The sequence below is a fragment of the Pimephales promelas genome, chromosome 12, assembly GCF_988280905.1.
Source record: "Pimephales promelas chromosome 12, fPimPro1.hap1.1, whole genome shotgun sequence".
NCBI lineage: Eukaryota > Metazoa > Chordata > Actinopteri > Cypriniformes > Leuciscidae > Pimephales > Pimephales promelas.
The window spans coordinates 36,292,701-36,316,725 of record NC_142780.1 but is presented as its reverse complement, the minus strand read 5'-3'; the positions used below and the strand labels follow the sequence as shown (position 1 = coordinate 36,316,725).

The 24,025-nt window shown below is 35.5% G+C and overlaps 2 protein-coding genes and 1 long non-coding RNA gene across 4 annotated transcripts in view; 1 reads left to right on the top strand and 2 right to left on the bottom strand.

The window, feature by feature from the left end:
* Positions 1–687: 687 nt before the first annotated feature.
* azi2 (5-azacytidine induced 2) lies at positions 688–13,445 on the bottom strand. Its single transcript, XM_039688923.2, has 8 exons — positions 13,286–13,445; positions 11,103–11,322; positions 10,143–10,259; positions 9,834–9,933; positions 8,369–8,508; positions 8,079–8,140; positions 7,674–7,795; positions 688–3,295 (listed from the first exon to the last, which is right to left on the bottom strand). Exons 2-8 carry the CDS (start codon positions 11,313–11,315, stop codon positions 2,982–2,984), a joined length of 1,068 nt encoding a protein of 355 aa, XP_039544857.1. The 5' UTR covers positions 11,316–11,322; positions 13,286–13,445; the 3' UTR covers positions 688–2,981.
* A 953-nt stretch (positions 13,446–14,398) lies between these two features.
* ncoa7a (nuclear receptor coactivator 7a) overlaps positions 14,399–24,025 on the bottom strand; it is a 13,942-nt gene continuing 4,315 nt past the window's right edge. Inside the window, exons 1-6 of one of the 2 annotated variants that reach the window (XM_039688930.2) lie at positions 23,118–23,276; positions 22,757–22,885; positions 21,613–21,765; positions 20,354–20,449; positions 17,088–17,161; positions 14,399–15,042 (exon numbers count right to left, since the gene is read on the bottom strand). In XM_039688930.2, coding sequence (XP_039544864.2) covers positions 14,907–15,042; positions 17,088–17,161; positions 20,354–20,449; positions 21,613–21,765; positions 22,757–22,885; positions 23,118–23,186 — 657 coding nt within the window. In that variant the 5' untranslated portion in view covers positions 23,187–23,276 and the 3' untranslated portion in view covers positions 14,399–14,906. Of the gene's footprint in view, positions 15,043–17,087; positions 17,162–20,353; positions 20,450–21,612; positions 21,766–22,756; positions 22,886–23,117; positions 23,277–24,025 lie in introns of those variants that run through there. The other variant, XM_039688929.2, reaches the window with a different exon arrangement.
* LOC148977084 (uncharacterized) lies at positions 17,465–19,221 on the top strand. The gene is made up of 3 exons (XR_016145838.1): positions 17,465–17,585; positions 18,926–19,069; positions 19,190–19,221. It is a non-coding gene; the product is annotated as an uncharacterized LOC148977084 (long non-coding RNA).

Sequence of the window (24,025 nt, the reverse complement as noted above, 5' to 3'; positions counted from 1 at the left end):
TCTCCTTTGGTGGCACTCATGGAGAAGTAAGTAAAAGAAGTAACACTCGTTATTTAACTTCTAAAATAAATAATGTTAGGCTATGTTCTGTATTTGAAAACTGCGCTATGCAAAGGAGTTGACTTACTGCGTTGCTCTGATTGGTTGTAGGTCTGTCCGACTATCCAATTGAGTGCAGTTTTTTTTTTCCTGGTTCGGTTACGACACGCCTCATAATCAAAGCCCAACGGAGGAGTTTCAGATTCATATTCTCACTTGAATATGAGTATGATGAAGTCAGGCTATAGCTAGAGTAACTGGAAATCAAAATACAGTGACTTGCTGGCAACCGTCCTGCCAGTACTGTAAAAATACAAGAAAACACAGTATGCACACAGGAAAAGACTCTAACATGAATGCATTGATTGATTCCTAGGTTTATTTTGTTATGAATAAACAAATGTGCAATATAAAGGAAAAAACTTACAATTAAAGTTGTAATGTTATAATGTTCAAGTTTTTGTTCTAAAAAAGAAAGATGCACAGAGAAAATGACTCTAATATGACCAGATTGATTGATTCGAAGATATTTAGTTTGTTACAATGTGCAATCTGTAAAACAAAAACCTCAAAATTATAGTTGAAATGGTATACTGCTGTAATTTTTTTGACCTTGAGAAAAAGCTTAAAGTATAGAGCAAAAAAATGTATGTTTATTAATTTATTTCATGTTGGTACATTTTTGGGAAGTACACCTGTTTTGACTTGATGTCCATTGGAATGGACAAAAAAAAATCACAATGAAAGCAATTATATAAAAAAATCATTTGTTTTAATTTATAGAAACCTCATGAGCTGGGAAAATGTACCTTTATATTTTTCAGAAACTTGAAACATAATTTAGGTCTGAGGGGGTTAACGGCCTTCACAGACTTGAGCAAAAAAAAAAAAAAAGTTCACATGATTTCATTTATTGAATATTTACAAACTTTTCAGGATTGACAATCCTAAAAAATAATCTACTGTACATTGCATTTTGGTTCACATATCTGTTGCAGTCGAGCGGAACATGTTTAATGTCAAATCAAAAGTGTAAATCTCCCCGTTACACACACGCGACCCGTCGTCGTGAAGATCGAGGTCACGTGACAGGGTGCTTTACACAAATCAAACTAGCGAATGCATTACAAGCGTTTAAACACAAGACGACCTTTGAATCCAGTGTCTCACTAAAGTCCAGCCTGTAACTAGTGTAGTTTAATACACATATCATAGATAGTCGATGGTGTTTGTGCTTCACGTATGTTTCTTTAAACAGGACAAGATGCAGTTGGTCTCGAGACTTGATTTTACCGTGATCTCTGTCGATATTAAGCAGCTGTACATTATTAACGCCTTCATGGCAACAGTTTGTCTCAATTTACCCTTATATTTTGGACATATATTCTTTACAAGCATCTTTGATTAACTAATCGTGATTCATCCGTGTGTTCTTCTACAGAGAGAGATTAACATCTTTGTTTTTGTGATATCCATAAATCGGATCAGATGATGCAGATCTCGGTTTACTCCATCAGATTAAAGGAGGAAAACGGCTTGTTTCACGCCGACTTTAAACAGTTTCTGATCACATTTATATATAAAACAACCCGAAAAATAAGTTAATATATTTAAATATATAATATCAGGGAAATTTTATGATCTTACAATACATACATACATACATACATACAAACATGTAAAATACATACAACATACATGCTTAAAATACACACACAAACACACACACAACATACATACGTAAAATACACACATACACACACACACACACAACATACATACGTAAAATACACACATACATACACACACACACAACATACATACGTAAAATACACACGTACACACACACACACACACACACAACATACATATGTAAAATACACACATACACACACACACACACACACACACAACATACATACGTAAAATACACACATACATACACACACACACAACATACATACGTAAAATACACATGTACATACACACACACACACACACACACAACATAAGTAAAATACACACATACATACACACACACACACAACATACATACGTAAAATACACACATACATACACACACACACACACAACATACATACGTAAAATAGAGATACATAATATTCACACACACACACACACACAACATACATACGTAAAATACACACACAAACACACACACAACATACATACGTAAAATACACACATACACACACACACACACACACACACACACAACATACATACGTAAAATACACACATACATACACACACACAACATACATACATAAAACACACATACATACACACACACACACACACAACATACATACGTAAAATACACACGTACATACACACACACACACACAACATACATACGTAAAATACACACATACATACACACACACACACACACACAACATACATATGTAAAATACACACACACACACACACACACACACACACACACACACACACACACACACACACACACACCATACATATGTAAAATACAGATACATAATATTCACACACACACACACATGCATGTATAGCATCCTAAAAGTCCCCTGATATGTGTGTGTGACGGCGGCGGCGGCCCCTGATTAAAGGGAAGGACAGGAGCAGCGCTTCGGCAGATCAACAGCCTCGATTACGGACTAAATCTAAACACTAAAACGACATTTTCTTGGATTGATTTGGATCGACAGGTTTGAACAGCAGTATCGCACGCCGTGAAGAAACACACCTCTCGTCCTCCAGTGTGAGGAGTGTGTGAGCCACTGAAACCCACTCATCATAAAACACACACACACACGTGACGCACTGAAGGGACCGTCCGGGTCGCAGGGTTTATATAGCGAGATGGAGGACAAACACACGCTCCCGTCTCCTCAGACGCTCGAGGTGTTAAGGCAGGTCAGGTGTCATGTGACTGTGACTCAGTATGGTTGTGTCCAATCGCTGGCCTGGGTTTTGGCCTTGGACTGGTCCCAGAAGAGCGCGTCGCTGGGTCTGGGAGGACTGGGGAAGGACCAGGAGCTGTCGTCCAGCGAGTTCATCCGCAGCGCGGGATTGATCCGGACGCCGGGGCTTCCCAGCGGAGCGGGTCGCGGGATGGAGACCGGGTCTGTCAGGCTGTTCTCCTTCAGGTCCTGTGAGCCGGAGGGAAGAGGAGGAGCGCTGGGAGGACGAGGCGTCGGGTCGAGGTTCTTCTCCACGTCGTCCAGACACTGCACTGGAACGGTGGAAGCGGCTGGAACAGTTATCAGAAACACACACTTCAGCACTATATGTGTATGTGTGTGTGTGTGTGTGTGTGTGTGTGTGTGTGTGTGTGTGTGTGTGTGTGTGTGTGGTTTGATTTCAAACTTTATGCTGAGTAAATGAATGAACATCATTTCATCCCAGAACTTTTATTTATTTATTTTACCTAAAAAAAATTAAACATATAAAGGCATTATGAATATAAATCAGATCAATTAAATGTATATATATATATATACATAGTATGTGACCAGTGCACATGGGTCAGTGTTTGGGAACGGAGGTTTATTAGGATTGGACAATATTTGTTGAGAGATTGGATTACTGAACATCTGGAGTCTGAGAAAATCTCCTTTAAAGTCGTGTATTTATGTTGGCGATTGTGCTGCATCCACTTACTAAAGTAAATATTTCGTAAATGTACAGAAGGAAATTCACAGAAAATCTTCATGGAACATGATCTTTACTTAATATCCTAATGATTTTTGGCATAAAAGAGAAATTGATCATTTTGACCCACACAATATAGTGTTGGCTATAGCCACAGAAACACCCGAGTGACATGTGATCCAAGGTCACATACATAAATAATAAAAAAAATATTTGTAATTATTTATTTATATATATATATATATATATATTCCATTTATTACACATCTCATAAATTCCTACAGCTCCAAACACACACACACACACACACACATACACACACACTACTGAGGGCACAGACCAATTTTATTCAAATTGTCAAAATCAAGATGTCAAAACAAATAAAATATATATATATCTTAATTTATATTTTATTTGACTTATTAATCATATATATGGTTTGATCTCAAACTTTATGCCCAAGTGAGTCTCATAAAATGTATGAAAATTTATTAACAAAAAGAAATGTTATTTTAGCCAAGGAAAACTTAAGCATATACAGTGTGTATATATATGTATATATGAAGAGTTCAGATGCAAAAGCCTCTAAGTGCCATTTGAAATTTTCTTCTATAATGACCATTTTTATCAAGCTTGTATATTAAAGTTCAGTAATTTCACTTAAATGGCAATGAAGATTACCTATTAATTGTTATTTAAGTGAAATTACTGAACTTAAATATACAAGTTTGATAAAAATCATCAGTAAAGAAGAACATTTCAAATGGCATTTAGAGGCTTTTGCATCTGAACTCTTCATATATATATATATACACACACACACAGACACAAATAATGGATTATGAGTATATAAACAAATCAATAAAAAATACTAATGAATATATGTAATGAATATATGTATATATATAATATATTTTTTATTTTTTTTGTAATATATATTTTTAGATATTCTGCGGTATATACAGTATATATATATATATATATACACATTGTGTGTATATATTTATATATAGAGAGAGAGAGATTATTTCCTGACATTAAAAACACACACAACATATATATATTAAGTATATTTGAGAGATAATAATCATAATAATAATAATAATATATATAATTTATTAATCTCCAATGTACATATATTTTCTATTCTCTCTCTCTCTTTCTCTACATATACACACACACACACACACACACATACATATTTACATACATATATATATATACTTATGGAATCAGGCTTAATTTTTCTCAGGTAAAACACAATTTCCTGTTTTTCTTAGTTTGGGATGAAATGATGTTCATGTTTTCATTGAGACTCACCTGGGCAGAAAGTTTGAAATGAAACCAGATCTCCACAGAGTCCGACACTATTTTTACCCGCACAGATGGCATTGAGCGCGCAACATTAATAACCCATGCATTAGTGTACGCGCACACCTCAGGGGACGCGGCGTTCCCTCCGGCTCGCTAGCTCTCTCTGTTCTCCGCTTTCTCATCTAAAGAAACAATGAGGGGCTCATTTGAAAACTGATTATGTTGCTGATCTCCCAGAGGAATATATACGGGGTATATGTTCAAATAAGAAAAGACATATTTCCTTACACCCGCCGGCTCAGGCTCTAGTAAACATGGAGCTCTTCCTCATTTTTAACACTCGTTCTCATTTGCACCTTTTGCTTTTCCTCTGCGACACACAGGGAATACTAACAATCCCAGAGCGCCGACACACACACAACAGGCATCTCACACGCGGAATAATATCAGGAACTGATGATTGACAGCTGACCGGATCTGAATCTACACATTTAATGACCGGCTCATTTAACTAGATGTACACTGAACACAATTATATTCTGTTTTTACCCACATTTTTCACGAGCTGGACTCACATTTTAGAGTGACCTTTGATTGTGGACAGCCTAACACACACCTGTGCAATAATCCAGGACGGATGATCTCGGAAAAGGAGAAGTGCTCACTAACACAGATAAATGTGGAAAATTAGAAACGCAACACTTTTGTTTTTATGACTGATGTACACAAAAGGCCTAATAAATAAATATTGTTGACAACTCTGAATCTGTGTTAGAGAAAAGGTCAAATTTGTGTGATGGAAACTCACTTTTCCAAGACAAAATTCAAAATTGCTCGATTTAAACTCGTGTTCACTTCAGTCTGGTTATAATCAGATTCAGTGTTCATCGTCTTTAATCCGCAGCGCACGTCAGAAACAGAGGACAGTGTGTGTGTGTGTGTGTGTGTTCATCTCATTAGTCTGTCACTACTCGTCAATGTCAGAATATTTGAGATGACCAAGTGCAAATTTTATCAGCGCGACTCGACGCTTCAGTTTACGAGATACGATGCAAGGAGCTAAACTAAACATTTCAGAATCTACCGATTTATAGGTCATAAATGTTTAACGAATGACAAAAACAATCAGGCAACTAATAAACTTTTGTCTAATTTAACCAGGGGCGGAGTGGGACCAAAAAATCTACCAGAAAATTTCGTAGACCACCGGCCCTCGTCGCCGGCACGATTTTACAGTTTTACTGATTTAAAATGAACTCTGTTGTACTATGCTGGAGTAAAGTTCATAAATGGCCGTGCTTTCCCACAGTAATTTGTAAAACTATGTTGGGGGGACTCTGTGCCTGTAGGGGGGTTCGGGGGCATGTTCCCCCGCAAGAAAAGTTTGTACATTTTAAGGTTTAAATGCATCAATCTCGTGCTCTCTGAGAGATCGGAATTAAGAGCTTCAACCCATGAACTGCTCGTTGAACAAAGAAAAAGCATTGATTTGTAGCAGTACAATAAAGACGGCTCAAACATCTTTTTAGTTATGAGAGTCTCAGTCTGCATTACATTATCAATGGAGTTTTAGGATGCCAAACAATTATTATAATAATGTAATAATGATTTATAATTATTCCTATGACGTACTGTAAAATCCATTAGCTACTATGTAAATGAAAATGAGTACTTCAAAAGTATATTTTAACCTACATTACACTATAACATAGGAACATTAAAATACTTTTGTCCTAATTTCTTCACTTGCAAGAAATAAACCCTTGAGCTTTTATTTAGGAGAAAACACCGGATGATCGCGTGAGCAAAGTAATCGCGCGGCACAAACTGATGCTATTCTAATGTCAGTTATTATAATGGCGTAACGCCATATCATGGTTTCAATTTGAGTTCGTTGGCAAAATATAACGCTAGAGATCTTAATGTTAGGTTTTACATTTTACATCTTTACATATCTGTGTTGGGAAAAGGGAGAAGAGAGAGTTCGGCAAAAGGCGGATTCGAACTCGCGTTCAGCGCATCAAAAGCTGCTTTCAGGCACTTCACGCCCTACGACCTATGACCTACGCCACTGAAGCTGTTTCAAGACGAGCGTCGTTTTGCTGTAAAGACCGGCACTTAGTGCAAATATATGCTCCGTTATAGAAAATGTAAAAAAAAAAAAAAGTTTTCTTCCCTTAGCTTGGGCCATGGCGAACTTCCAATAAATATATTTGATCAGACCGGCCCTCGCGGCCTCGAAACACTACCGGCCCACCGGGAAAACTCCCGACTCTCTCTACTGAATTTCACCATTTTGAACTGAGAATAGGCCTATGTGACGTGACTTATGTAATGTAGCCTATAATAAGTACAAGACACATTCACAAGCCGTTTCATCACGAGATTAATATTGAATATGTACATGTTGAGAATTAATATAAAACAATGTATAGGCTTCAGTCCATTAAAAAGCTGAGCTTTAGGAGGAGAGACAGGGCAAGATGAGGATCTGTGATGGAGAGAGGAGGCGTTGACCGATAATCTCCTGCCCGCTAATGTGTTTTTTTTGGCCTTCAAACGTCTTAAAATGCACATATCAGACAAATCAAAAATGTGGAGAGTGACCAGTGACCCCCGGGTGAATGCGTAAGTGTCGGAGCGGGCCGAGTGCAGAGACTGACCTCTCCGGAGCAGCGGCCGCTCCCTCAGCCTCCTCATCAGCTCTGCCTGACAGCGGACGGCCGAGTGCAGGCGCGACACCTCTCCGAGGACGTCCTGGTACGACTGAGAGATGGCCATCGTCCTGAACACACACATCACATGCTATTATGCATGTGCAAAACTGTCAAACATATAATATCAAAACTAAACATACAACGAGTAAACTAATAGACCATCGTGAACTCCACACTGGCAGGAGAAATGTGTCTTCACTATAAAAATCATCAAAAAGTTTTTCATATTTCCTGATTAGTGAATGTGTCCAATTCTAAATGTATTTTCATTGGGCCATTTTACAGCTGTTACACTCACGCCCTCTAGTGGACACACTCACAAATGAATATGAAACAAAAAATCATAAATACCTGAAGTCTGTCACTGTTTCATGGGACTGATCATCACCATCTACACACTTTTCAGAGGAACTCTGTGACGAGAAGATATTATTAGACATAGATAATAATTAGACTTTTTGAGGATAAAAAAAAAAAAGGATTGAATGGATTTTCTTCATTGTATGGTGGTTGTGTCCACACACACATTTAACAACACCATATAAAAGTGAATTTTGCATCCAATGACTCCTTTAAGGCTGAGAAGTGTGTGTTCTGCGGATCTTTAGGGCGAGTGTGTGACCTCTGAGGCGGAGACGCACCTGACCGGCCCGACACAGCTCGTGGAGAGAGTTGTTCTCCAGCTGAACGCGCTCCAGACGCTCCTGCAGAGACTGGATCTGCATCTCACTGCGGTGTGTGTCCTGCCAGTGATCCGCCGTCTCCGTCAGACTCCTCATCACTGAACACACACACAGGTTTGAATGAGGGCGGGGAAATGATGAAGACCATCAAAATAAATCACTGACTCGTAACTTTTCTGGGGTGTGTTTCCTGTATAATATCTCGACTGTGGGCTGAGGTTACACACACACACACACACACACACACAATACTCAACGCAAGACTAATGATCATTCATGATATACTGGGATTCAATGATTCACAGCCTCAATGTGTTATTTTTACATTCAGTCAAAATATACGGTAGTAGGAAAATGATTGCCGTTTTTTTACTGTGTATTGATAAATAAATAAAAATAATAATAATATGTCTATATTTTAACTGTATTTTAGTTACAGTTAAACACACACTTCAGGTATTATTATAGAATATTTTACTAGTAATTACTAAAAAAAAGACTTACTTTTAATAATATGATTATTTAATAATTATTAAATAATTATTTAAAATATTATAATTGTACATAATTTAAAACAATTATAATATTTTAATAGTAATAATTTAATAAATCACCTAAATGACATTTATTAATTAATATTAATACTTACTTTAATATAAAAATGTAATAATTCATCAATCTAATAATATTTAATACTTTATTATTTAATGATATGTATTTTATTATTTATATATATGTATACTTAAATTTAATAACATAAAGGTAACTATTTAATAACTAAACAATAAAATATTTAGTAATTGAATAAAACAATAATACTTAATTTAATAAAATAATATTAATAATAATAGAATCATTAATGTACTAATATAACATTTATAATAAAAATATATAATATGTTGTATAATTATATATAAATAATGTTAATACCTAAATTAAATATTTTATAATTTTATAAACAAAAGTTCTTAAAATAATATAATATGTATTTATTTAATAATTATATAATATTGTTTAGTCATATATAATGTTATAACTTTAATCCAATAATAACACTTAATTTAATATAATACTTATTATTTTGGTAATATTATAGTTGTTCAGTAATGTATTTATAATGCTATTATAATGCAATCAAAAAAGAAAATTGCTTTTCTTCAATAACAAGTGGAAGTTATTTTAATGCATTTACACCAAAAAAATGACTAAAACTCTACCTTGAACATTAATGCTATTTAATAATGTAATAATACCATATTTCACTTTCAAATCTCTATGGTTTACTGTAAAAATGTCAGATATACATCAGTTATACATCAGATATACATTATAAATATACGTTATTTATCAGATGTGTGATGAATACGCTGATGTCACTGTATCACACACACACACACCATCTACGGTATATTAATGAGGTCACCTTGGCTGGTCTCCATCTCGGACTTGAGTTGCAGGATCTCCAGTTCTCGGGCCTGAAGCTGCTCCGCCAGAACACGCACCACATCCTCTCTCTCCTTCTTCTGGAGGAAAACACACACACACACACATCTTTATCTATTTACAACTGATCTCAAGACTCAGAGCTCTAGTGTGTGTGTGTGTGTGTGTGTGTGTGTGTCTCCATCATGTCCCTCACTCAAACCTGCGTGACCTGCGTCAAACCCTGAAGACATTGTGAATGTGTCATCATGTCAGTGTGCTGTTGCATGCTGGGGGTTTGGTCTCGTACCAGCTTGTCCAGCTCCACCTTCAGGTCCTCCTTCTCGATGTAGATGCCGCGGTACGCGCTGAACGCCTGGTTCATGTACTGAGGCCCTTCCGACGGCGGCGCTTCGGGACGGAAGTGCTGAAACACACGAACATCACACGCATCATCTCCGCTCACCCGCGCGGTTATTAAAGCATAAACACTGGAATATTATTAGAATGTAAATCATCAGTTTTCTATGTGAATATACAGTAAAGTGTCATTTACTCCTGTGATCAAAGCATCATTACTCCAGTCTTCAGTGTCACATGATCACTGTTGGGTAAGTTACTCTAAAAAAGTAATTAATTACTAGTTACTAATTACTTCTTCAACAGTGTAATTAGATTACTGTACTAATTACTCTCTCTAAAAAGTATTTAATTACTTTTAATTACTAATTACTTTAAAAATCCCATATCAATCTCAACCAGCTGAACAATACAAGGATAGACATGAATCTGTTTTAATTCTTTCAAATAAATACCATAAAATTGCATGAATTATCCTTAAACTGACCACGGTGGAGAAGGTTACATTATAAAAACATACTTTAACATCAGATACATTTTGATGTTAAACCCACTATTGTTTTATGTCTGATCTCATGACATTTCACACTTTTTTCATACATATTTTACAATAATTCATACGAATTTGTACGAGTGCGGTCGTACAATTTAGACACCTTATAAAATGCGTACGAATCGCTGTGAGATCGGATTGATCTTTACACAGTATTTACCTCAATTACATCAGAAGTAACTGTAATTAAATTACAGATAAATGAAGAGTAATCCCTTACTTTACATTTTCAAGGGAAAAGTAATTAAATTACAGTAACTAATTACTTAGTAATTAGTTATACCCAACACTGCACATGATCCTTCAGAAATCACTCTAATATGAGGATCTGATGAGTGTGTGTGTGTGTGTGTGTACCTTGTCCTCCAGCTGCTTGACTCTCCTCCTCAGGATCCCGTTCTCTCGCTCCGTGTCTCTCAGCCTCTTCTTGATGTCCTCGTACGCCGTGACGAGAGCGAAGTGCGACGCCACAGACTCGTCTCCGGCACACACACACACCGGGCTCTCGGGCGGCCCGTACGCCTCATGCTTCAGGATACAGATGTCATCGTCCACCGCGGGAGACTCCATACCACAGCTGGACACACACACACACGTATATATTTACAGTCAAACCAATATATATATTCCGACTCCTTCAACATTTCTCACATTATCAGTTTATTGGTAAACATGAGCAGAACTCAGTTCTCAGATCAGTGGATATTTGACTGGTTTCGTCCTTCTGTTGGACTCTCACACATGAATTATGCTGAATATCTGTGAAATTGAACTCCACAATTAGATAATACCAGTTTAGCTCAACCAGTCACCAAGCAATGCTTCATGTTGTTCAGTGTGTGTGTAAAAAGAGCATTAGCACTTACAGAAAACACACTTCAGCACAACATCATCAGCTCAAAGTGGAGGAATCATTATAGCATTTACATTTTTATATATGTCACTAGACGTCACTGAATGAATATTTGAGTGTAATATGTCACAGTTTACTTTATTTTGCACATAAATTATCTAAAATAAAAAATATCAACAACGACATTGGTATGGATGATATTGATAGACTATATTAACAATTATTTGTACTATTATACATTTAATGCACAGAAATTAGATAAATGATTTGTTTACATCATCACATTCTCAATGTGTCATTTTTTTCTGGTTTAGTAAAAATATATTTGGAAAATTATTGACATTTATGACAATGTATTGTTAAATAAATAATAAAAAAAAATGCCACAATTCCTATATTTTAACAGAATTTTAGTATTATTATATAATGTTTAACTAGTAATATTAAATATAATAATAACAACAAGTATTATATTTTTAATAAATTCAACAGCATAATATTTTATACTTTAATAATGTAATAATGCAATAATATTTATTATTTTCATAACATAAAAATATTGAATTGAATATAATCTTTTTATTGATGTAATAATGTTATAATTGCTAATAATTAAGCTATATATGTAACAATAAATAATATAATATAATAGCTCAAAATATTATTTAATAACTGAAAGAAATATTAAAACTTAATATAATTTAGCAATCTAATAATATTTAATTAATATTGTAATAATAACATTTATAATTTTCATTAATCAATAACCACTGTAATAATTTAACACCTCAATAAAATAATAATTAATTATTTATTAAAATAATAGTTCTTAAATTAATATAATAATAATATTAATTATTTAATTCTAATTTTAAAGTTATTGATCTTAATTCTTAATTCAATTATAATTGTCTAGTCATTCAAAATCTAATAGTATTTAATAATTGATTAATACAAGTAATCACGATTTAATAACTCAACAACATAATAATACAATAACAAAAATAATAATACTTAATTTAATATTTATTATGATATAATAACCACAAAGAGTACTATTAATAATAATAAATAATATAATAATTAAACAATTATAAACAATAATTTTCCCACAATTATACAATAATAATGCTATGATGTTACAATAATATTAATATGTTTGGTACATAGCTGGCTGCGACAAATTATTTGACATCTTTTAAATATAGTCAACAATACAAATACTTCAATAAGTGAGAAATTGTATAATATTTTAATTCTACAAATGCTATAATATTTATAATTGCATAACATATTACCGCTAAAGTGAAACAAATGATGACATATACCATCACATGCAAATATATCCTAACATTACAAAACATGTCCATATTAATATTAACACTGATATATGAATAAGGTGTGTGTGTATGACGGGGCTTTTATTATACAGATGATGATCTCTGTCAAACTGAAAGAGAAAGCAGCAGCTTCGAATAAACACGAAAACAAGCGACAGTTCGGAATAAAACTAAGCAGATGATAATAAAAACGCATTATATTAAATATGTAAATCATCCGAGGAGAATCAACGCGTTTCTGAATGAAGAGCTTGATCTGTCAAACTGACGTGTTTACATTCATCAGCTGCTGTTTCCTGACGGATAAAACACACACTCTCTATCCGGGAACAATGAGCAGAACTCACCCGACAGCAGTCAGTTCGGACAGCAGCTGTAAAACATCATACACATCAACAACACGAGATTCAAGAGCAAGCAAACACACTAACACACGCAGGAAAATAATCCAGCAGCAGCACAAACACTCTCCAGGAAGTGAATGAATCTCTCTGCTGACTCGACTTCCGGCGGAAGCAGAACTGCAGCGCGCGCTCAAAGCCTGAGCGTTTCTGCACTCATTGCCACTCTAATGTCCCCATACATCCGAGAGGTTTGATGTATTTCAATGATAGAGAAGTTCATGATTATGTACCTGTTTTTTGTGGCGGTTTTCAGTGCGCAGTTGTGCTGCAGTTACAGCAACTCGTCGCGAGGTGGCGACAGAGACAAACAGATACAAAACAGTAGCAATCGATTTAGAAAATAATGGAAATATTAATCAAAACTATCAAACAAGGATCTAATAGTAACATCAGACTACACGCAAACACACTGCAAGCAAAGCAAACCTGTTGATATAGTTGAAAACATATATTGTAGTTTTCTGCGATGTTGACTTTCCTCCACGAGGTGGCGCTGCTGCTCACAGACCAAACCTGCCCGGGCTCAGGGAGAGATTTATTCGGACATCGTTCATTATGAAGCAAAAGTTAATCAGCCATGTGCACGTGCTCATCAGACATCCTTAGCAAATAACACATGTGTAACAATTTAAACCTGAAAAAAATCTATTTGAAATAAAACAATTTGAATATGTAAATAATAATAATAATAAAATCACACCAAAATGATAAGTATAGCGATAACGTTAAAGATCTAAGAATCGTTCTAAAAGGATATCAGAATCCACACCAATGGAAGCCCGTTTCCGCCACAGTTGAGTAAAAAAATATATAAGTAAGTCACAATAATGAGAAACTTTCTCATTATGACTTAACGGCTCGCATTTCTGCGCAGAGCAGCGGAGCAGAAGGGAGTGGCATTCAGTATAAAGAATAACTTCTTGATTCTATAATTAATATTACATCATGTAATGTAATGGCATGTAATTTACATGGCAAACTGGATTCAGAATTGTATGTAAAGTTATTGCAGATGTAAATGCTGTATATCTGATGAAGAGAGTGTGAAACACACAGTTTTCCAGAAAAACATGTTTTATTAGACGATGCAGCGCCAGCACTGCCGATAAACACCATCAAAACCCCCAACACAACTCAACATATCACAAACTTCTTTAAATACAGTAAAAAAAATAAGATCATACAATCATACAGAGAACCATTTTTTCGTAGATATTTAGTAGTCGGAAGCATTGGTCCTCCATTAAGTGCATTTTAAAGTAAAGACTCAGTAGTTCTCACGGGTGGGTCTCGTTTCCAAACTAGTGTTGCCGACGACATAGTTCGAAACATGGAAGAGTTAGATCTCGAGCAATGCCGATCGTGTCGCGTCAGGTCTCCTAAACGGTTCCTGTTACGGGAACTGGGAACTGGAAACCCTAAATCTGCCTCGACTCGTTTGCTCTACGTTTACATTGCTGTCGGTTGATTTAGAAGCTTTTATCTAAAGCCGGTTACGAGCGAGGCAGAAGCCGCGAGTTATCAGACCGGTTCCTCCGGTTTCCTCGGATCAACGGTAGCAGACTCAGATGAAGGTCCAGACCTCGAGATCCTGAACGGTGAAGTCGTGGTGAAGACTGAGTGGCCGGCTGCAGAAAGTGTCGCAGGAATAACTGGATCCTCGGTACAGGTCAGCGTCCAGCCACAACCCGAACGGACCCCTTCAAGAAACACACATGCTCATTACAGTCTGTCTTTACACACTCATGTGACCCTGGACCACAGAACCAGTCACATGGGTCAATCTTTTAATATTTAGATGTATGCATCATGAAAGCTGAATGAATCTGTGGTTTATTAGGAAACGACAATATTTGAAAATCTGGAATCTGAGGTTGCAAAAAAAAAAAAAAAAAGAAAAACGTAGAAAATCTCATGCATTTATGTTCACAATTAAATATTTTCATACTAAAATGCTCTTTATATATATATATGCACGGTAGGAAATTTACTAAATATTTAATATCTTTACTTAATATCCTAATGATTTTTTGGCATAAAAGAAAAATGGATCATTTTGACTGTTGTGTGTATTGTTGGCTATTGCTTATTCATGCATTTGGCAGATGCTTATCTGGTGCATTTATGCCTTGATTATTGATTAATCGATCTGATACAGTTATTTGAGATCTATTTCAATCACAGTTTGCCGTCTGAATAAGAGATTATAGAAATGCCATTGAATGTGCAATATCACGTCTCCTTTTTTCAGTGTGGAAGAATATTAAAAAATATATGACTTTGTGGGTTTAATCAATTAGTATTATTATATTTTATTATATATAAATTAATTATATAAAAATTATTAATTTTCACAACAATAAAACAAATCATATGGACCTATTATTATATTATATTATATTATAGTAAAAAATAGATCATAGTTGCCTATTCTATTATAATTCATATTATTATACTATATATAAATTAATTAAGTGATGAATTTAATTTAATTTAAATGATTAATTTGCACAACAATTTTTATTTTATTAAATGTATTATTATGTTAAATAAATATGATTAATTTTAACAACATTAAAATGTAAATCGTTCAATCCAATTTTATTATTATATTATTTTATATAAATTAATTATAAAAATATTATTTTCACAACATTAAAACATAAATCATATAAACCTATTTTATTATAATTTTTATTATTATATTATAAATAGATTCATTATATAAATTATTAATTTTCACAGCATAAAAATGCAAATAATATTGGCCTATTTTAAAATAATTTTTACTATTATTTTATATTATATTATATTACATTATATATGACAAAAAACAAAAGAATTAAATAGTTAATTATTTGTATGTAATGAATCTGTCAGCACAAGAATCATGATGACGACACGTCGTACATTTAATCAGTTCATTCATTCCCTGCATGTGAATCAAACCACATGAACTGGTGTCAAATAAATGCATGAATGTATAAATGATATGTGTTTTGTTTGAATTGTTTTTATTAAAAAGCATTTTTTTTCCCACAGTTTTAGTGTTTCATCATCACCATCTATTTTATAAATCAGAAGCTTTATGATGTAATGTTGTTGAACAGAAGAGTTATGAGAACAGAAGGATCATTTACACGATAGATCTTTATCTCACTTCCTCATCCAGAAAGCAGAAGCTTCAAATACCGTTGTAGCGTAAAACAACTTCCCCTATATTCCGCATCAATGGCAGTGATTACAGTAGTACACGACTGACTAATTTGATGAGACCAAGTACTATAACTATTCCAATGCAAAAGTTGCCAATGTTCAGACGTATATCCGACTTGATTTTGTTCATGGGGAATGGGCTTTATGCCCGGCTGCACTACTTCCTGAACTTCAGCCAGCTCCTTCTTTCCTGTCTGCCATTATTGGCCAAATTGATTAATTCAGGTGTGTCTGATTATTGTTGCCATGACTACTGAAGTCAGGTACACCTGAATTAATCAATTTGGCCAATAATGGCAGACAGGAAACAAGGAGCCGGCTGAAGTTCAGGAAGTAGTGCAGCTGGGCATAAAGCCCATTGATTGAATTATTAGATCATTTGACAAGAAAATACTATTTCAGTATTTCTACTTTATTGTATTGAAGCTAGTTTCCGCAATAGAATAAAAAAATAAAAAACGTAACAGCGAATTTATAACTCACATTTGCTACTTTATATTACATTAATAAAAGCATGACAATGCCTTACCCTCCTCCTCCCATCTGAAGCGAGTCCAGGAATCCTCTCACAAAGTAGGAGTTTTCTCCACTCCAGCGGAAAATCTGCACATGAACCAAACCACAGGTCAAACCACAGGTCAACTACAGGTCAAACTACAGGTCAAACAACAGGTCAAACTACAGGTGAAACAACAGGTCAAACTACAGGTCAAACTACAGGTGAAACTACAGGTCAACTACAGGTCAAACTACAACTAACTACAGGTGAAACAACAGGTCAAACTACAGGTCAAACTACAGGTGAAACAACAGGTCAAACTACAATTCAAGTACAGGTCAAACTACATATCAAACAACAGGTGAACAACAGGTCAAACCACAGGTCAACTCCAGGTGAAACAACAGGTAAAAACTACAGGTCAAAAAACAGGTAAAAACTACAGGTCAAACTACAGGTCAAACAACAGGTAAAAACTACACGTCAAACCACAGGTCAACTCCAGGTCAAACAACAGGTCAACTACAGGTAGGGGTGGGCGATATGGAAAAAATATCATATCACGATTTTTTTAGGAAAATCACGATCACGATTTTTTATCACGATTCTTTTTCAAGTTGGTTTTAATATTTTGCAAGTGGCTGTTCATTACAGCCAAACTAATGTCCTTATGTTAAAAACAAAGCCTTAGGTAACAAAAGAAAAAAGAAAGGCATACATTTAGGCCAGTGGCGAAGATAAAAATCTTTGTCATTATTTTCTTTGTTATTAAAAAAATAAGACAAGATAAACATTACACAAATTAATATTCAAATTAAATAAATAGTGCTTTATTTTTCAGATGCACTAGGTGTATTTAGAAGTAGCATTGAAGAAAGTAATTAAATTAAACAAATATGAAATTAAAACACTACAGAGACTTCACTGAATAAATTGATTCTTATTAAAGCTACTATTAAAGTTCTCAGTCAGTGAGTGATTTTCTCCTTGTGTTTTTTTTTTTTTTTTCCTTTTACTAAAGAGATTCCCTCAAAAATGAAAATGGTCTTAATTTACTCTCTCAAGATGTTTTAAACCCAAATAAGTTTCTTTCTTCTGTTGAAAATAAAAGTTATTTTGAATAATGTGGGTAACCGAACAGTTGCTGGTCCCCCTATAGATTTTATAGGTTCTCTACTGGAAGTTAATAGGGACCAGCAACTGTTTGGTTACCCACATTAAAAAAAATCGTCTTTTGTGTTCAGCACAAGAAAGAAATTAATACAGGTTTGTAACAACATTAGAGTAAGTAAATAATGCCAGATTTTTTTTTTTGTTTTTTTTTTTTTTGGTGAACTATCCCTTTAAGGACATGCGGCAGTATTATTCCTGTCGCTTTTAGACCAGCACGCGACGCGTTTAATATAGACGCATATTACACCAGATATTCTCTCAAATGTTTGCTTTCACTTTAGACATAGCCTGTTTATGTAAACATTGTGTGTATTTAACAGTATTAGCATAATAAGACTCGAACAATAACTTAGTCCAGTATTCAGGCGCTGTTTGACAGGCTTTAAGTGCTTGTGAGCGCCGTGGGTATGCGGTCAGGAAAGCGCACGTTAGAACAGCACATCAGCGCGTGAATTAAATGTTTAACCGGCAAGGCTTATGCAAATAATGAACTTTTGTGAATTGCAGTGTCCCATACCTATTCATTAATGTGTGATGTGTAGGCTACGTCGCGTTGTACAGTTGAGACGGCGCCAGAACTGAACTGATAGAATGCACTGTAACACGATACTACGATATTTCTTCAAAAGCAGATCGTGGAGACATTTTAATCGTCCACGATTAAAAATCGTCATATCGCACACCCCTAACTACAGGTGAAACAAAAGGTAAAAACTACAGGTCAAACTACAGGTAAAAAAACAGGTCAAACCACAGGTCAAACTACAGGTCAAACAACAGGTCAAACTACAGGTGAAACTACAAGTCAAGTACAGGTCAAACTACATATCAAACAACAGGTCAACTCCAGGTCAAACTACAGGTCAAACCACAGGTCAACTATAGGTGAAACAACAGGTAAAAACTACAGGTCAAAAAACAGGTCAAACTACAGGTCAAACAACAGGTAAAAACTACAGGTCAAACCACAGGTCAACTCCAGGTCAAACTACAGGTCAACTACAGCCGCGTTTCCACTGCAGGAACTTTCCCCAGGAACTAGGAACTTTGGGGTGGTACTCGGTGTGTTTACGGTTGCGGTCTAAATGAAGTTCCAGGTAAAAAAATTCCCCCCCCAGAAAGTCCCTGCTGGCGAGGTGGTACTTTTTCAGAGTTCAGGAACTTTCAGGGTGGGACTTGTGCGCTGAACAATGCTGATTGGTTCTTACCAAACTACTCTTTCTGCCCGATGGCGCGCGTTCGTCTCATCCATCTCACGGTCAATGTCCGCTGATAACAAACGTCTACTTTTATATCTAGCATTATGAGGTTTCAGAATACGCTTTGGGTGCTCTTCTCTTTTCTGCCGTTTTGTTAATTACCTCGTTAGTAAACCAATCGCACACAAAAGCAGCAAAGCTTGAATCTCCTCCATACAAAACTCAAAACAAACGCGCAGGCTAGGAAGAGCAGTCGCACGCAATTTAACATAATCTTCCCGCCTCGGACCGGTACTTTAGTACGCGGTGTAAACGCAGTAAGCAAGCGGTCTGGGGGGAAAAAGTTCCTGGGACAAATAGTTCAGTTGTTAATTGCAGTGGAAACGCGGCTTACAGGTCAAACTACAAGTCAAGTACACGTCAAACAACATATCAAACAACAGGTCAAACAACAGGTCAAACTACAGTTTAACTACAGGTCATATATGACAAAAAACAGATAAACAGAACAGAATTAAATCACTAATTATTTGTATGTAATGAATCTCCAGCACAAGAATCATGATGACGACATTTAATCAGTTCATTCATTCCCTGCATGTGAATCAAACCACATGAACTGGTGTCAAATAAATGCATGAATGTATACATTATATAATTGCAGTTCTGTTGTTTTGTTTGAATTTTTTTTTATTAAAAAACAATTTTTTTCACAGTTTTCGTTTCATTATCACAATCTATTGTAGAAAGCAGAAGCTTTATGATGTAATGTTGTTGAACAGAAGAGTTATGGGAACAGAAGGATCATTTACACGATAGATCTTTATCTCACTTCCTCATCCAGAAAGCAGAAGCTTCAAATACCGTTGTAGCGTAAAACAATGGTGATCAGGTGTGAGATATTAAAATCAGAGCGACCCGTACCTGAAACTCAGGACTGAAGCTGTAGAGGAACGTCTCTCCTGTCCCGTAGCAGAAGTTGCTCACTCGGAAAGGGTCTGAGGAAAACGCTCCGAACACCTGAGGGTCGCAGGGACAGGTCGTTTTAGCGCAACATTTCACCATTTTGATGTCAAGTCAGTGTTATTAATTTCTACAGTTCTTTGTACAATACAGATGGATTCAAAACGGCTGATAAACAGGAAAATAACAAGCAAACAAAATCCAATTCTGCTGTAAAGCTGATAATCAGATCAATTGAGTTCAGTGTTGATTCACTTCGGTTCAATAGCTGAGTAAAGTTCATCAATTATGAAACCAGCTCAATTCATCTATAAAACAGCAACCCCAAGGTCAAAGGTTCAATTCCTAGTGAATGCATGAACTCAATCATTTTACACTTTAAGTTCAATGCAAGTCACTTTAGATTAAAGCACCTGCCAAATGCATCAATACAACGATGACATTTCACATTATGTTTTATGCAAATGGACTTGGAGGTCATAATATATGGGTGAGCGGGGCACAAACTAACATGACACACATGGTTTAAAACTTTCCACACGTGCCAGTATGATGAAACTTAGTGTATTTACTAGTTTCCATATAACATATACCATTCCATATTAAGATTTTTTTTTGCCAATTTTCTTTTTAAAGATATCACTTCACATTTAACCATTGCAAATTACGAAGTTAATTTTTCATCTCTTAATGAAGTTAATTTTTCATCTTTTAATGAAGTTAATTTTTCATCTCTGTTTTTTTGTGTTTAGTTAAAATTAGACAAATCTGCTATGATGTTAATCTTATATCTGTTATTTATTTAACAGTAGAGATAGTTGTTCAACTACAGAAACACTCGTCGGGTTTAAACCCCAGTTGCTCAGGCGGGGCATGTTGTCACACTGCGTTACAATGAACTACTATGATATTCTATTCTATACTTTTATGAATTCTATCGAGAAACCATGAGAGAAAAAAAGATAGTGTCAATGTTTAGAAATGATGTTTGTTTTCAAATTCAAAAATGTGTTTATTTTTAATTATTAAAAAAAGTTAATAATGGTATTTTACTGAGAAAATATTTTAGTTTGTATATATATTATGTTATTTTGTGCTCCGCTCTCCCCTACTGTAACTTCTTAGTAATTGAAGTGTAAAAGGTTTAGTGATATAGAAACACACTGAGGGTTTGACTGATAGCATGAATGACACACACACATGTGCACCTGTACACACACCTGCTTGTCTGAATCCTTGATGACCATCAGAACGGGTCTGTCTATGTCTGCCATCTGCCGGTACAGTGTTCTCAGACTGGTGCCGTGCTCCGCCGTACTGTACACCAGTTTCCACCGATAACCCTGAGTCCGTGCGGGAATCTGGCTCACCAGCTGTGGAGATCAGCATTAACATCAACGCATGCATCATCTAAAGCATTCACATATATTTACTGACAAAATGCTTGAGGCTTACTGACATAAATATCACAAACCCAGTCTCGACTCGCACGGGTGTTTCTGTGGCAATAGCCAACAATATGGGTCAAAATTGTAGATTTTTCTTTTATGCTAAAAAAATAATTACGATATTATATAAAATATTTATTTTTATGAGTGAATGCAGCAAAATCATGAACATAAATGGACAACTTATCTTTAATTCCTGAATTTTTCGTTTTTTTTTTTTTTGCGCCCTCATATTCCAGATTTTCAAGTATTGTCATATCCTAACAACCCATACATCAATGTAAATCTTATTCATTCAGCTTTCAGATGTGGTATAGATCTCGATTTCAAATTTTCAATTTCACATCTGACTGGTTCTGTGGTCCTGGTTCAAATATTATAATTAAATTTGGTTACACTTTATTTTAAGGTGTCATTGTTACAGTGTAAAGTACTGAGAAATATTGTTAACCACATGCACTTACTATAGGATTAGAGTTTGGTTGAAGGTTAGTTGCATGCAATTATGCATAATTTACTGTTATTACTATGGTAATTGCATGTAACATATACGTAACAAGGACACTAAAATAAAGTGCTACCTTACTTCTTTATTGCACAATGCACATTTCTTAATATTAAGCCTAAAATGTGTTTCAGCAAGGATAGCATGATCTTATCATTCTTTACATTCAAGATATCTAAGTGTCCCTAAAGTATTAGTTCCACTTAAGCACTATCAGTATTTAATTGGACCTCAGCATTATTTATTATTTAAGTGCAATATAAGTTGCTAATTTATCAGAGTTTAAGTATATCAGTTTTAGTACACCAAAAGTGCAATTGCAGGGTATTTATATTTAGTATATTATATGTAAATTTATATGCATTTCAAATAGATTTTGGAGTGCTTAGATCAGAAAAGCACATCACATACATGTTCCAGATGGTGTTGCTTCAGGATCTGACTGTGGTTTATTAAAACTGGCAGAAGATCTTCAGATTCAGAGTCTGCAGAACTGCACACACTGGCACAACGCTTATTCTGCTGGTTCACAGTGACAATCTGGGGGAACACAGAAGAGGAGCATCACTGACTGAAACACACACACACACACACACGTGTGCGAGAAGTTTCAGTAACACTCATTCCTCAACTCTTAGCCTACAGAACATTAACCATGCTTTTACTATGGTAAAAGTGGTAACCATGTCCTCTGACAGATTGGTCACCATGTGCACAGTATAACCACAGTTTTCCTACAAATTTAGAGTCGCAAATCACGGCCAAAGCTCACCTCTACAAACGGCCCCTCAGATCCATTGGCAAAGTACAAGATCTTAATGCTGTCCTGCATCCACCTCATGATCAGACGTTCAGACCTCTTCGAGATCTCCAGTGAGATTATAACCCGGGCACTCTGGAGCTCTGACCCGTTTATATCAGTTCTCCTCCCGCCCAGCCCACATTTCTAGCTTAGTTTCGTTTTAGAGAAAACCCCCGAAGAGGAAGCGGCGCCAAATATGGGCGGGAAAAGAAGCGTGTTTCTTCTCGTTTGAGAATGTTTTGCACTCGGTTTCCTTTCTTCCTCTCTTCCTCCACCCACTCACAGGAAAACCAACGAGTTCTTGATAAACGGCCGTTGAGATCCGTTTGAGATTGAGATTTCTGTTTGTAAATATACCAGACAGCAAACTGACATTGAATCACCGTGGAAACGACGTCTCTCATGACATTGAAACAACGTTGATTTTGCTCATCGAATTAACGTTGAACCAACGTCAGACGCGGCATTCTTCAAAGCTAAATGAAAATCGAAAATTGGTTTGCTTTCATAACGTTGAAACAACGCGTTGATTTCAAGTTGATTTTCCGTTAGTTTTGAAAGAACGACGCGTCTGACGTTGGTTCAACGTTAATTCGATGAGCAAAACGATGTCAGATCAACGTTGTTTCGATGTCATATTTCCACGTTGATTCAATGTCAGTTTGCTATCTGATTCTCATCCTTTGACGTCATACAGGTGAAATTACTACGCACATGGCACCCTTTAGCGTCAATATATAACACGCACTGTTATGAGTAGGGTTAGATCAAAGCTGAATTTATCATCATTACTCCAGTCTTCAGTGTAACATAATCCTTCAGAAATCACTCTAATATGATGCTCAAGAAATATTTATGATTATTATCACTGTTGAAAA